At 46.6% G+C, this 14,303-nt stretch overlaps 1 protein-coding gene across 12 annotated transcripts in view; it reads left to right on the forward strand.

Annotated features, from left to right (window-relative positions):
* Window positions 1-1,421: 1,421 nt before the first annotated feature.
* Window positions 1,422-14,303, forward strand: part of DACH1 (dachshund family transcription factor 1) — a 384,976-nt gene continuing 372,094 nt past the window's right edge. For 2 of the 12 annotated variants that reach the window (XM_083842837.1, XM_083842836.1), the window contains exon 1: window positions 1,425-7,991. In XM_083842837.1, the coding sequence (XP_083698963.1) occupies window positions 7,267-7,991 (725 nt within the window). In that variant the 5' untranslated portion in view covers window positions 1,425-7,266. Of the gene's footprint in view, window positions 7,992-14,303 lie in introns of all 12 variants that reach the window. The other 10 variants (XM_083842834.1, XM_083842833.1, XM_083842839.1 and 7 more) reach the window with 9 other exon arrangements.

A 14,303-nucleotide genomic window follows, 5' to 3' on the forward strand; every position in this document is an offset into this window, starting at 1 on the left:
ATCGCAAAGCACCACCCTGCATTACCGCTCAGGGCTCAGAAATCAGGTGCCACACAAAACATCCGTAGAGTCCACAGGAAACACAGCTGTCGAAAGAGCTGTACGTGCCACATTAAAGCTGAGTTTCTTTTGGCATGCTTGGCAACATAACTTTGTTTTGTCTAGGCTGGGTTGGAAGTGGGGGGGCCGCACTTGGCTTTTTTTTTTTTTCTCAACTGACACGTTTCTCTGCTGTTATTTAACATGGACAGGATCTCTTTAGTATTGTTGCAAGAAACGTGTAATAATAATAATAATAATAATAATAATAAAAGCAACAACTCGGCACATTACCCAAGCCTACTTAGCAACTTTCAGACTTTGTTCCTCCGCTTTGTTATCTAAATACAGTAGACGGAAACGGCAGATAACTCTCCCATGCAAATGAAGACAACAGTTGCTCGCCCACTCTCCGCTTAGGATACTGGAAGATGCCCTGTTTTCCCTAAAGCAGCTTTTTCCCCAGTAGCCTTCTCCATGCAAGTCGTGAGTGCATTGTCCTCTGACAGCTGATTCTTATCGTTCCGGTGGGGGTATTGTGTTTCAGCTCGTGGCACTGGAAAACATTGCAACTTTCTTTGAAGTTAAATGGCTTCATTTTGTTTCCATGTATGAATAACTCTGCCGAAGAACGAGAGTGACCCAAAGCCGACCCACTTACAAAGCCGTCCAAGCAACCTGTTCGAGCTTTGCAAAAGAAGGTCCTCGCAGAGCAGCAGGCGGGCGGGCGGGCGGGGGGGGGGAGGGGGGGGGCTCCTCAGCCCGTCTAAGTTGCATTGTAATTAAATTTTATTTTATCCTACCGAGGCATGCAAAATATCGAGCAAAATACAAGTTTAAGTAATTTGTTTGTATTCTTATCTGTAGGAGTTGGAAATTAACAGCCCCACTAGTTTACTGTTAAGCCTGGAGAGAGAGAGATTGCTTTGCAAACATTACAGTTATTATGTCTGCAGTTGGTACTCTTTGTATAAATTATTGATCAGCCATCTTATTTTCCTTTCTGCTTAATGGATATTATAGCATAGCCGTTTACACGCTATAGTTAAGGTTGTGTCAGCACTTCCATTTATAACATCCCCCTCTTACCAAGAGTTTATAACTCGCTATAAAATTCCGCTCTGGGCTGAAACTTTTCAAGCAAGGGCTCAGACCTTTAAAGGTCCTTTCTCCCAACCCACCAAAGAACAATTGGAAATGCGTGGCTGCTTTTTTTTTTTTTTTTTTTTTTTCAAATATATGAATAAAAAAGGTAACCCCCACCCCCAGTGTTTTTCATTCGCTTGGGTGACTTAGGGAGGAAGAGGCTGCGTTTCTCTGGCTGCCAGCTCGCTTATATTAAAAAAAAAGAGCCCGGTGCGCATGTATTATTATTATTGTTATTAAGGGAAACAATTAGCGTGAGAGCTGCTGCCGGAGGCTCGGCGAGCCCTGCGAGCCGCCGCCCTCCGCCCCGCCGAGCGCGGGGGCCCGATCCGGTGGTGCTGAGCCCCGCGGCGGGGGCGAGTGGGCGCGGGGGTGCCGGGCAGGGCACCGGGCAGGAAAAGCGCCTCCCTGGTACCGGCTGCGATGGTGGCACACAGCGGAAACCCGGGAATGTTTAAATACCGGGCCGATGCTCCAGCGTCTTTCTTTCGATTAGGGTGGGTTGGGGACTAGGGATGGAGTGGCTGGGTGAAATAATCCTGGAAGGGGGAGGACATAGGAAAGGTCATTTCGGATTCTGTCCCCACTACAACAGTTTAATGGCAGGGGCTTTGTACTTCATAATTATTGCTCTGAGCGCCTTTTCCTACCTGTTGGTAGGTAAATTAACACGTTGGACTGAGGACCTCTAATGAGAGCACGAGTGTAACTCAAACATTACAGAGGGCTCTCCGTCTATTCCAGTCCTAATTTAATTCATGCAGGGAAGTTGGTTATAATTTCCTTGTCGCTCCTGCAGCTTTCTGCATTGGCTGCCAGTTGCAATGTGAACGTGAGCAGGCAGTGCCCAGTCACCTGCTCCACTCGTTCCCAGCCAGACCGAGAAGGGAACCTGACCCGCTTCACCATTTGGCTCTGGTAACTGCAATGTGACCGAGAGCCTCAAATCCACACGAGGGTTATTTGAGCTGCTGACTTTGAAACGTATTCTCTGGAGTCAGAAGAGAGACTTAAGAAAAAAAATAATAACAACAATTTCTAAATAAGCAAGAAGCTTAATTGGAGTTTGGTATTTGCAATTTGCATATATGCGCGTGTGCGCGTTTTGGGGTATGTTCTGTACATGTCGGGCGCAGGGGAGGAGGGAGGGACGGGCTGAGAACGTTCCCAAGCCGTCGGTTATTGCCTCTCTCAGTACAGCGCGTCCTTGGTCAGAGCATCAGCTAGCATCACCGGAGATAACACTCATTTCTCGTGAGGATGAAGGGGGAGAATAGAAGGATACCCTCTGGGGCCAAAGCCTGCCCTCTGACGCAGGCGGTGAACATCCCCGGAGCCAGTGAGATGCCTCGCGGGAGCAAAGCCGGCAAAAGATGCTCTGGCGCTAAAGCGATTGGGTTAGCCAGGGGGTAGCAAGCTGCCAAGCCCCGACCGATTCCTCTCCCAGTCCCGTGCTGGGGATGTGCAGTCGCTGCTTTCAACTTTCCAGCCGAGATATACATATTAAACAATTAACCCAGGTGGCAGTTTGCTCCCAGCTTCTCGTTTTTTGAAAACTTTTTAAAGTTTAGTGTTTTTTTTTTTTTTTGTTTTTTTTTTTTTAAGAATGCACCATACGCAAATACAAACTGCAGTAAACAGAATGGGAAAGCAATCTCGCCATGCATTCTAGACTTTTTATGATATATGGTGGACTGTTCAGAAGTGTATGCTATTGTTAAAGCTGTTTGTGCCGGGTGTGCTAATGCACTCTTTGATTGAGTGAATTAGCAGTCATAACAATCTGGCAGTCTGGCCATAGAAGTGTGCTCAAATTGATTTGTGTTATGGCTGGACTGGAAAATCTAGTGTTAGTTGTTTTTTGCCCTGGGGCATTGTTTGTACCAAACTCCACTTTTCATTTAATTTTCCAATAGATTTTGAAAGACCAAAAGGTTTGAGATCAACGTTTGCTGCACTTTATTATTATTCAGTTATTAAAAATATCCTATGAGTAATTTCAGATTCCCCAAAACCTTGCTTTCAATTAGAGTAAACATAATTAGCGTGACGTCGTGCTTGGAATGGTAAATCTCCCTTTGTATCTATTAAGCATGTTATCTACTTGTCCTGTCACTGAAAGGAATCCAGTTTGTATTTGTATTGGACAAGGTCTGTGCTAATTTGACTATAATGCAACAATTAGAAAAACAGCACTGCAGTATCCAGTTTCTTATTACTGGTACAACACTTAACATCAATCTCAACTGTATTCACTGTGTTTTCAATGTTTAGTAAATATCTTGGTGGAAGGGCAAAAAAGGGATCCCAGTTCACAGGCTCGCATTTCTATGGTTTTATTTTCCTGAACGATGCAGGGGGGATTCGGTATGAGGTCCCTCCTTCTTTCTCAGTCTTCCATCAAAATAACAGGTAGCTCCTCAAAGGAGAACTACTGCTTAAGACCCTAGGGATTAACAGTAAAACAGAACTTACCTTCTCTTTGCCTGTGCTTGCTCCTTTCTTAGAGTCTTATGCTTGGCAGTCATTTGCCAGAATTATAATGCAGCATGATTAAACCTAAAACATTACTCTACTGATCACACAGAAAGCTTTGTGAAATCATTTAGTTTCTTCTCTTCAGAAATCAGTGAACAAAGTAGGTCACTGGATGAGGATAAGACAAGATACAAGAGAGAAATGCATTTCTTAGGGAAATAAATTCAAAAGCAATAAAGAAAAAAAATATTTCAAATGAACTTGACATGGTAATACACAATTCATTCTCACCAGGTGCCTATCTTCTGTATTCATCCCCTCCCCCCGGTCCATTCCTTCACACACGTTCAAAAGACAAGTATTTATCTTTTTTTTTTTTCCTCCTCTGAATGAATTTAAATCTTTAATTATCAATTATAACTGAAGAAAGGGGAGGGAACTGATGTACTGTCCTATCTCCTGTCAGTCGGTTACTCAGATTCCTTAAAATGCAACAGCTAAAATGCATTTTCTAATTGCATTTTACTCTTTACAGCTGCCCTCAAAAATTGTAATTTAATACAATAGTGAACCCCGTATCAGGTTTTTTTTTTTTGAGTAATAAATTACAATCACTGTCAATACATCTTACTGCTTTAACATACATTTTATTATAAGGAAATTGTCAAAAGAAAAAAGAGAGAGAGACAGAGAAACAGAGCGAATACCTGCCCTGAACAGTTATATGAGCAGAACAGAAGCCCTGCTTCAAACAATATTCCAGGAAAGAAATTAAAGACTTCTTAATTAGTGCAGCAATTAAGCTTTCTTGGTCGCATTTTAATCAGCTCAGGCCCTATCAAAGGACAAACAGAACGATTTGCAGGTCTTTGAATTTTAAACAGTCTTATTGATTTCAGCACCATAAGTCTTCACTTGACACAGGGAGAATTTTCAAATATCAGTTACAGTAATTTGAGTTTTGCTGATATCAACACAGGGACAAAAACAAAAACGCCCAACAATACAATTACATGAAAGGGTCAGCAAGTAATAGAAATGCAATCTAAAAAAAAAAAAAATTACAAAGAGCCACCTCAGGATTTGTTGGTGTGTTACGTGTGTGTGTGAGTGTTTATGTGATTTTAAATAAATCCAGTCACTCGCATAATCATTAGAAATATTTAACAAGCAAGAAGCTTCGAGGAGTCTGGAACCCTTTCATAAATCTCTTATTTCCCTAGGTTTCTAATCCCATTGTTTCACTCAAAAGGTGGTTAACCCAAATCTGTGGTAGTAAACCCTTTCAAACTACATTTTCTTTCTATTGTGTTGAACCATGATGGATGTATGTCCGTGAGGGCACACAACAAGAAGAACATAAGGGCTGGTGTGCATCACGTTGTAGGGAAGGTAGACAATAAATGAAATGGTAAGTTTTCTAAGTAAGAGTTCACTCAGATGTTGAAGTGCCAATATCACATGTGTCTGGCTCTATCCTGATCTTCTCAAGGATTTGTTTTATATCTTCACAACATGTAAGAGAAGGTGAGATGCAAAACAACAGTTGAAGCAAAGAAGACATGAACTGAGCTGGTTTGCTACAACTGAAAACAGAGCATTGGTTTTCAGGGTATTCCAAGTTTTATGTCAACACTAGATCCTGCCACTGAAGTTGTATAAACTCCTCTGAAAAAATGTTCTGAGAAACATCTGAAAAAGTGTTGAAGAAGTGTTCTGCACTATTGTGTGTACATGAGATTTCATAATGAAAGCTACTTTGTATTTTCGTGGGTTTATTTGCCAATTTAAAAGGTTTTAGTGTAGGATAGCTAAAATTTCATGATCAAATGACATCCTCTGCGGTATTAAAACACAAACGGCCTTCCATTGAAGTTGAAGTACTACCAGCAAGAAGACATATGAGAATGTTTTACATCTGATAGCATGGAAATTCCCCTCCACAGAATTAATACAGCTGAGATTATCCACTCAGTAGATGTGTCATCCCATGAGTCATATCTCACATAATAATACACATTAAGAAAAAAAAAAAAAAAGCTATGGAGCTATGGGCAGATACATGCACCACCATTAATTAAGCACACAGCTCATCCTTTTGAAACTGGAAAAATTTTACCCACGTTATTTTCGCACATGCCCAACTGTATGAATGAACATTCCTTCGCCCCTTCAGAGCGTGAAGTGCCCTCGAGAGGAACCGGCGCGGAGCTCTCGTCTCTCCCGACCGACCCTCGCCTGGCACGCAGGCGAGCCGCCCAAAGTGCCCCGATTCCCCTTAAAAACTCCATCCCAAACTTTGGAGGCGGGCAGGGAGCTCTGAGACCGCGGGGCCTCAGGGCCGGGCTGAGGGACTGCGCATGTGTGGGCAAGCGCCGCAGCTCATGTTCCGCGCTACCTGGCGCAGGCAGCGCCGCCGCTGCGCGGCACTGCGCGGCCACCTGTTGCGCGCCGCGCCTCGCTCCGAAGTGACTCCGGCGTCGCTCCGGCCACGCTCTCCACCAGCCCCCCCATCTCCCCGCGGCGGATGCGATCGCCAGACTCGGTCCCCCATGTCCCCCCCTAGATGTCGCCGCGCTGCGCTTTTTTTTTGCGTGGGGGCTGCGCGCCCCGCTGCCGCCTTCCCCCCGCGCAACAAAGGCGCTGCTGCCGCCGGACCCTCAGCTGTTGTGGGCTCGGGAGGACGACAAGAGTGACAAGGACAAACCCGTCCGGAGCCTCCCACTTTGGTCCGCCGCTGCCCCCGGCCCCCGCCGGAGCGGCCGCAAGGTGTGCGGGCAGCGCACCGCTCCCGACGGCTTCAGGGGAAGCCGGAGACTCCGGCGTTCCCCAACAAAGTGTGTTGACAAGCCACTGCTGGAAAGGGCTGGGAAAATTACATCTCGTCTCTGGTGGGGTGAAATATGAAACATGTAATCTAACGGTTCCTGAAGGGGGGAGGGCGGGGGGAGGGGAGGAAGAGGGACTTCTCTCCCTCTCCCTCTGTTTCCCTGCTCCGGGTTCCTGGTTGGATAATTTGGGTTAATACTAGTGAGTGAGCCTTTTGCTGCTTCAAAGGGTATTTCAAGTTGCCGGAGCTCCTCCCCTCCGCACCGTGTGACAACAACAACTCGTCCAGAGAGCGAGCGAGCGGCGAGCGGCGGCGGCAGCCTGCACTTCCCAGCTCATTTTCTCTCTGTCATTCCCCTCTCAATCTTTGATCAATGTACTTGCCAGAGAGAACCGAAGTCCTTCAAACCTCCTCCTTTTCACCTTCGTCTTTAACGTGGTGCTAGAGCAAGGACCACAAAAAGAAACTGCCCTCCCCCCTCCCCTCGGCCCCAGCCCCGCCGCCCGGAGCGGACTTCTCCTCCTCCTCCTCCTCCGTCCCCACTTGCGGGACACTTTGTGCGTTTCTCTCTCTCACTCTGCCCCCTGCTCTCTCGCTCGCCGCAGCACCTGATCCGGGGTTATTCCCCCCTTCTTCTCCCCCCTCCTCCCTTCTCCTTTCCTCTCCTTTTTTTTTTTTTTTTTTATATTTTTTAAAATTTTTCCCCTTTCCCCCGCGTGTGTGTGTGGGAACTTTCCCCCCTCCCCCTGCCCCCCTCCACCGTATATGTGACCATGGCCGTACCGGCTGCTTTGATCCCTCCGACCCAGCTGGTCCCCCCTCAGCCTCCGGTCTCAACTTCTGCCGCCTGCACCACCACCACCACCACCTCCTCCTCGGCGGCGGCGGCCACCTCCTCTCCGTCTCCGTCCATCGCTCCCCCGCCGGCCGCTTCGGGGACAAACCTATTCCGGCCGGAGCCCATCGCAGCGGCGGCGGCCACAGTCACCTCCACCACCACCACCACCGGCGGCGGTAACGGCGGCGGCGGCGGCAGCCCCAGCCTGGGCACCGGCACCGGCACCACCGGCAGCAGCAGCGGCAGCAGCAGCAGCAGCGGCAGCAGCACCTCCGCTCCCAATGCCAGCGCGGCCAGCGTGGCCAGCAGCCTGCCCGGCAAGCCCGTGTACTCGACCCCGTCCCCGGTGGAGAACACCCCCCAAAATAACGAGTGCAAGATGGTGGATCTGAGGGGGGCCAAAGTGGCCTCCTTCACCGTGGAGGGCTGCGAGCTCATCTGCCTGCCCCAGGCTTTCGACCTCTTCCTGAAGCACTTGGTGGGGGGCTTGCACACGGTCTACACCAAGCTGAAGCGGCTGGAGATCACGCCCGTGGTCTGCAACGTGGAGCAGGTCCGCATCCTGCGGGGGCTGGGGGCCATCCAGCCCGGGGTCAACCGCTGCAAACTCATCTCCAGGAAGGATTTCGAGACCCTCTACAACGACTGCACCAACGCCAGGTAACCGCCGCAAGGCACACGCACACCCCGAGACACCCCCCCCCGTCCCATTATCCCCCCCCTCCAGCCGCCGCCCCCGTCCCACCCCCACGCCACCGCTCACTCCGGGGGGGGCGGGGGGGGGGGGCGTCCTGCGGCCCCATGCCGTCACCCCCCCTTTTTTCCCCCATTCCCCCCAGCCCTGGCACCCCACAAGCCTGCTCCGCACCCGGCCGCGCTGCTTCTTGGTGGGACGGGGAGAGAGGAGAAAAGGGTGTTTCTGCCCCCTTCCCTTCGTGCCGTGCAACTGTCGCCCTGTCATTGTCCCCTTCACCCCCCCACATCCTCTGCCCCCCCCCCGCTGGGGCGGCCGGGGACTGCGCAGCGCACCGCGCAGTTCACGCGGGGGGGCGGAGGGGCCGCCGGGCCGCGCGGGGCCGGGGAAGGCGGCAGCATGGCCCCCCAAAGTGTTTTCTGACTCGCCCCCTCCTCAAGTTCAGCCCTTTAAAACGCACAGCCCTGGGAGAAGACGGCCTGAAGGGCGCACGGGGGCGGGCGGGGAGCGGTCCTGGGTTTGGGGTCGTGTGTGTGTGTGGAGGGGGCGATCTTGGGTTTCACGTCAATCGTTGCCTTCCGGGGCACTTCCCGGGCTGAGGGCCCTATCGGGGGGGGGATGGAGGCCACTCGGCCATCAGCCGTTGTCACGCATCCCAAAGGGCACGTGCACTTTTGTATAGGGCTAGGGGGCAGTTGCCACATGGCGAGAGGGGAGGGAGAGGAGGAGAGAGGGCGGGAAGGCGCCGAGGAGGCGCTTTTTTAGTTTTTTTGGTGGTCGGGCTGCCCCCCCCCGCCCCCCCCCGGGGGGGCTCGGGTCCCCCGGAGCAGGTGCGAGCAGCGCCCGGCGCCCCGGAGCCGGCCGGAGATGGGGGTGGCGGGGGGAAGCAGGAGGTTTTCTGGGGGTCATTTGGGCAGGCTGAGTCGTGGCACCTCGCAGCGTGAGGCGGGCGCGCAGGTTACGCGCACGCCGCCGCGCTGCCCGGCCCTCGCACCCCGCGGGTCGGGGGGAGGAGAAGGAGGAAGAAGAGGAGGATGAGGGAAGCCCCAAACTCGACAACGGCCGGGGAGAAGGAGCTGGCGAAAAAGGAAATTCCTGCTGCGAGAGCTGCCTGCTTTGCAAGCGGGGGCTAAAGAGTGGGGCTGGTGTCTCGCCATCTGTAGGTTACAGGGTTTGGGGCGGCTCGATCAGGAAAAGGGGTCGCAGAAGTGTTGTGACCCGGAGAGCTGAGCCCCCCAGTTCGCCGGGGGCTGGGGGCTGGCTCCGGTTTAGGGGTGCTGGGAACTTTACACAGCAGGGAGGACTCTCCAGTGAGGAGTATGCAGACAAAGTCTCGATGCTACTTTCAGTATGCACAAACAGGCAGACCCTGCTCGTTTCGCTTTCTCATCTTCGGATTTCAAGGTGCAGCAACAGCCAGCACATGGAGAATTAACCCCGTGTGATTCCGTGCTCGTTGCCTTTGCTAATGGCCGGGTGGGACATTCCCTTCTTCCCCCCCGACTGAGGGTAGCTGGGACTCCTTAGCATTGAGCCAGGCAGAGCAAAGCACTTACTCTGTTGCTAGACTGATGGCTCAGGTTTCTGGTTTTTGGGGCAGCAGGACAAAACATCCTGGAGTAACTTCCAAGCTCTGACATAAATGTAACTGCATCGGTAACCCTGCGTTGTTTCATGTGGAAGCAACATGGATCTTAAGAGATGCCTCTGTGTGGCGTCTAACTTGTAAAACCTCTGCAGGAGTTCAAGATTTGGTTCTTAAAACAAAGTGACACCAGTTCTAGTTTGCCATGCTCATATCATGCGAGATGTAATTTCAACACATAAAATTAAAAAATAGATCTTTTTTTTTTGGGGGGGGGGGAGTGGGGCAGGGTGGAATACAGGGACACCAGTTCCTGGACTTGGCAGGGTTATGCAAGGGTTTGGCAGACTGGTTGTAACACGGGTTGATCATGTCAAGAGTACAAAATCGGCCGTGTTTCAACTGTTTCTGAGGTCTGCTGTGTTATCATCCAGCACAGTAGAAATTACAGCAGTGTGTTGAGAAGTGGATAGGGTTTGACCCTTAAAAAGCGTAATTGTAGTAGATGTATTTATGCATCCATTAAGCAAATAACTTAATGGAAAGGATTTACAATAGGTATGCAAAATGTATTATTACAGTATAGACAAATAAAGCAAAGTGGGTCAGTGAGTTTTGGTCAAAATGGATGATACCATTGGAACATAAAACTGTATTTACTTTCAGGGTTTCCCCTCCGATACATTTCATTCTGATTCTTTCCTCACAATTTAATTATTTTTAATTATATCTGACTGTACAGTACTTATGTAGGATATTTTCGTCTACTTGGTTTAGTGATTTACGTGACCTTTCCAGACTCTCAGTTACTGCATACACTATCTGGGTGATGTCTTTCTGTATCCTGGGTGGACACTTGCTGTTGAGATGGGAGCTGTAAGAGCCAACTCCATCCTAGCGGCTAAATTGTTATACTCATCAGATTCAAAAATTTCGAACCAGCAACTTATCACTGTTATATTTGTCTCATAATCAGCTGATGCACTTGAATACACTAATCCCTTTTTAGAAAGCTTCATCAAGGTTAATACGTTATTTAATCAAAAAAGGCATCCAAATAAAGCCATTACTTTGTTCTTTAAATGGATTGAATCGTTAGTTGCCAGTTGCTGTGGAAATAATTTGTAATAACTTATTTTGAGATAGAAAAGTTTTAGATGTGTTTCACCAAAATGATGCATTTTAACTGTGATATTGCTATTTTAAAAAATCAATAAAACAAAAATCAATAAAACACCAAGGGATTTTCTATTGAATGCTTAATGTGGAGGTCTGTAAAGTGAATTGGTTTCTGTGTTTATTTGTGATACTACTAATAATAACATGATACTAAAGGACCTTTTTCTAAATTAGGCTTCTGTATCAGTTCACTGGAAAAACAGTCTTCCGTTATGGAAGATGACTTTTCTTTTCTGGTCATACTGACCTTTGCTTTTATTTTCCCCATAAAAAAAGCATTGGTCACCAAACAGAAATCCAGGAAATAGCAAACTGTGCATTTAGCCTACATTATGATTAAACGGTTTGACATTAATGGGATGCTAGAAAGCCACATGCCAAACAAATAGGAGAAATGCAAAGGCAAAACATGAAAAATATTTAAAACTATTAGACCCCAATCGAGTCAGGTTTCTTGAATGTGTACGTGAAACAGAGTAGCGAACTGTTCACTGGATGTCACCTGCGTAGGATTAATGACCTGGAAGCTATTGATCCCAGATTGTTCTGGTCTCTTGTGTTTCAAGTACTTGTTGTGGAATTTTTCCATGCTGGTCCCTTCCTGGAGTTTTCCCAGACTTAGACTGGCTTTGGATCGTGCCCATTAAAAACTAAAAGCGTGCCTTCTTCTGACCTCCCTCCTGTGGCCAGGATATGTTAATCTTTGCTGACATTTGAAGATGATTTGAATGAGTTCATTGACATTCATACTTAAAACAGAGAATTATTTGCACTGTTTGAAAGCTGTTTACAAATTTTGGAGAACAACCCAATTGACTTTGAGTGCAGAGGGGAAAGATGCTGGAGATAAAACAGTTCTCTCCAAAGCCTGGTTTACACTGACTGCAGTTAAACAGTCTCTCTTTGCTAGATTCTGCTTCTCTCAAATTATGTGGACCTGGCATGTACTTGTTTACTGAATACTGCACACTCGCATAGTTTTTCTCCTATTTGTATTAATTAAAGGAGTATCTCACCCAGATAGGCTGGTACAGATCATAGATGTTTTAAACAGGTCAGCAAGTGCAGCTGCAAATAATTTCAAATATATCCTATCTGTGGTTTATATTGATGACCTCCCTTGCCACAGATTAGTAAAATATAATCAGCAGAAATATGGTAGGTTTTACAAGCAAAGAAGACTTCTGGAAGGCCAGAGGATAAATTGTAGTAACTATAAAGAAGGAGTAAAAGCTTCGGAGGTGGCTTCTTCAGGCTTAAAAACCCCTAAAAGACTCCAGCCGCCTGCAGTAACAGAACTTTAATACCTATCTCATGGCATTTATTTATTGGTAAATATTATAAATTAGAAGCTGAGATCTTTGGAGCATAATTACTACAACAGAACAGACTATTTATCCCTTTAATCTGATACTTAGTTGCTGGCATTAGCCCAGTATCTGATACTTGAGGAAGGGAACATTTCTCCCCAGTGAATGTTCGCAGTCCATTGTGCAATGCTACGTGTGCTGTTCGTGTGCAGGGCTGGGAAGGGCTGGTGGTGATGGGCACAGAGAAATTTCTTCCTGGTTGATTCACCTTTCTTTTTCTTTTCTTTCTTTTTTATTTCATTTATTTATTTATTTATTGTGAAGTATTTAATTTGATTAACTCCTCCTTTGTCTTATAGCTATTGATAGTGATTTTTTTAAAGAAATCTTATACTATAGTTTATATACAAGTGCACAGTTTCGTTGTCAATTTTGCATCAGTGTTACTTAAGAGAACGGACTGTATGAAAGCACAGTGAAATATACCTGCCAGCAAATAAGTTTTCTATTTCCACAAGCTCTCTCTACCTCTGCCCGAATACTAAGTTCACTTTTAGGCCTCTGCTCCCTTTTTGGGGCTGCACACGTAATGAGTGAGGCTCTTCGGCCTGTCCGGAGCGCTTGATTTTCACTCTCCTGATGTCTGCTGAAGGGAAGAGTGCTGGTGAAAATGTTACCAGTGCAACTTGTGATGCTTGTTTGTTGAACTCGCCGAGCCTTCCCTTGCGCTCAGCACCAGCCCTCGCCGTCGTCAGGGGCGCGGACGGGCGCACCCGCGGAAAATGCCCCCTGTTGGCAGCACCCGCAGTCGGCCTCTGGAGCTGCTGCTTCTCAGCAATTGATCAGCACAGCCGGAAGTAATGTCCTTTACTAGTTGCGTGCCTAAGATTTTGCAATCTGGAGTGTATTCTGGATGCTTGTTGCAAATGGTAATGCTTGTTTGACTGCCTTTTAGGACTTTTTCTGTTTTCTCCTGCTGCTAGATTATTCCGTGCGGCTGGTTTTGCCCATCACTGGGATTCATCATCTGAAGTGAATTGCATGTGAAGCACACAATTCTCGTACACTATATTGAATTTGAATATTTTCCGTTTGGACTACATCATAGATGTATTAAATTATTACTGCAATCTCTGCTGGCCTGGTACAGGTAAATCTCTTTCAGCCTGTGTAGTATCACCACTTCGTGAAAGAGCTTTACAAGTTCAGCTGTAAAAATGCATCTCTGGCTGCAGGATAGTACAGTGAGTTAGTAGTCAGAAACTACTGACTTTTCTCAAAATTTTATGAGCCAGCAAACCAAGGGTCCAAAACAACTGCAACGTCTGTCTGTTTTTAAGAAACAGGACTAGATTTAGATCCCTTTTGTTCTTTTATAAGTTAAATATGTTTTGTTTTAAAAATAGCATTTGGGGCATCTGCTTTGCATTACAAGTTAATGCCGTTCGTTGTTTTAAAATAGTTATTAACCTTTTGCAAATTATGTACTGCACATGAACAGTAATTTTTTCAATAATCTTTAAATGTGCATACTGTAACAGCGCCATAATGTGGACTGACATAATATGAAATGACAGTAAATTTTTAGTTGCTTAAATATGTATTTAAATGGTAGAGCTGAAGAGTCATCTGCAAAAAGCTATTACGATCCAGAGAGTTAATTCATATATAGATAATTTCTCCAGTGTGCATTAAGGAAGAATTTTTCTTTTTTCCATTATCACTTAAATTATTTTCAAATATCCTGAAGCATAAACCAAAATCTTTATATTTAAAATCAAGGTATGTCTGTGACTTGAAGTGATAATATCCAGTTTGCTTCAAGAACTAACTTTACCCTTAACTCACTATGTTCTGCTTATTTATCTGGTACAGTGCTCAGCTGGGGACATCTTGTAACAACTGCTGACGTTTCATTTCTTAAGCAGTGCAGAATATTGAAGTGTAATCTATTAAATATGGATTTTTTATCATTAACTGAATTCTGTGATACTATGTTTTAAAACATTACATTTTTTTTTTTAATGGAACAAAAAGAAAAAGAGTAGTAGTGTGTTTTCCACAGCATAAAGTGTAAAAATGCTGACACTGAATTTCATGAGAGTAAGGATCAGTTTTGAGCATTTCAAATTTTTTACTCTAAACCACAGATATTGATGAGCTGCAAAACTGCACTGGGGAGGGATAACTCTGTAAATATTGTA

Source organism: Anser anser (assembly GCF_964211835.1).
Source record: "Anser anser genome assembly, chromosome: 1".
Classification (NCBI taxonomy): Eukaryota; Metazoa; Chordata; class Aves; order Anseriformes; family Anatidae; genus Anser; species Anser anser.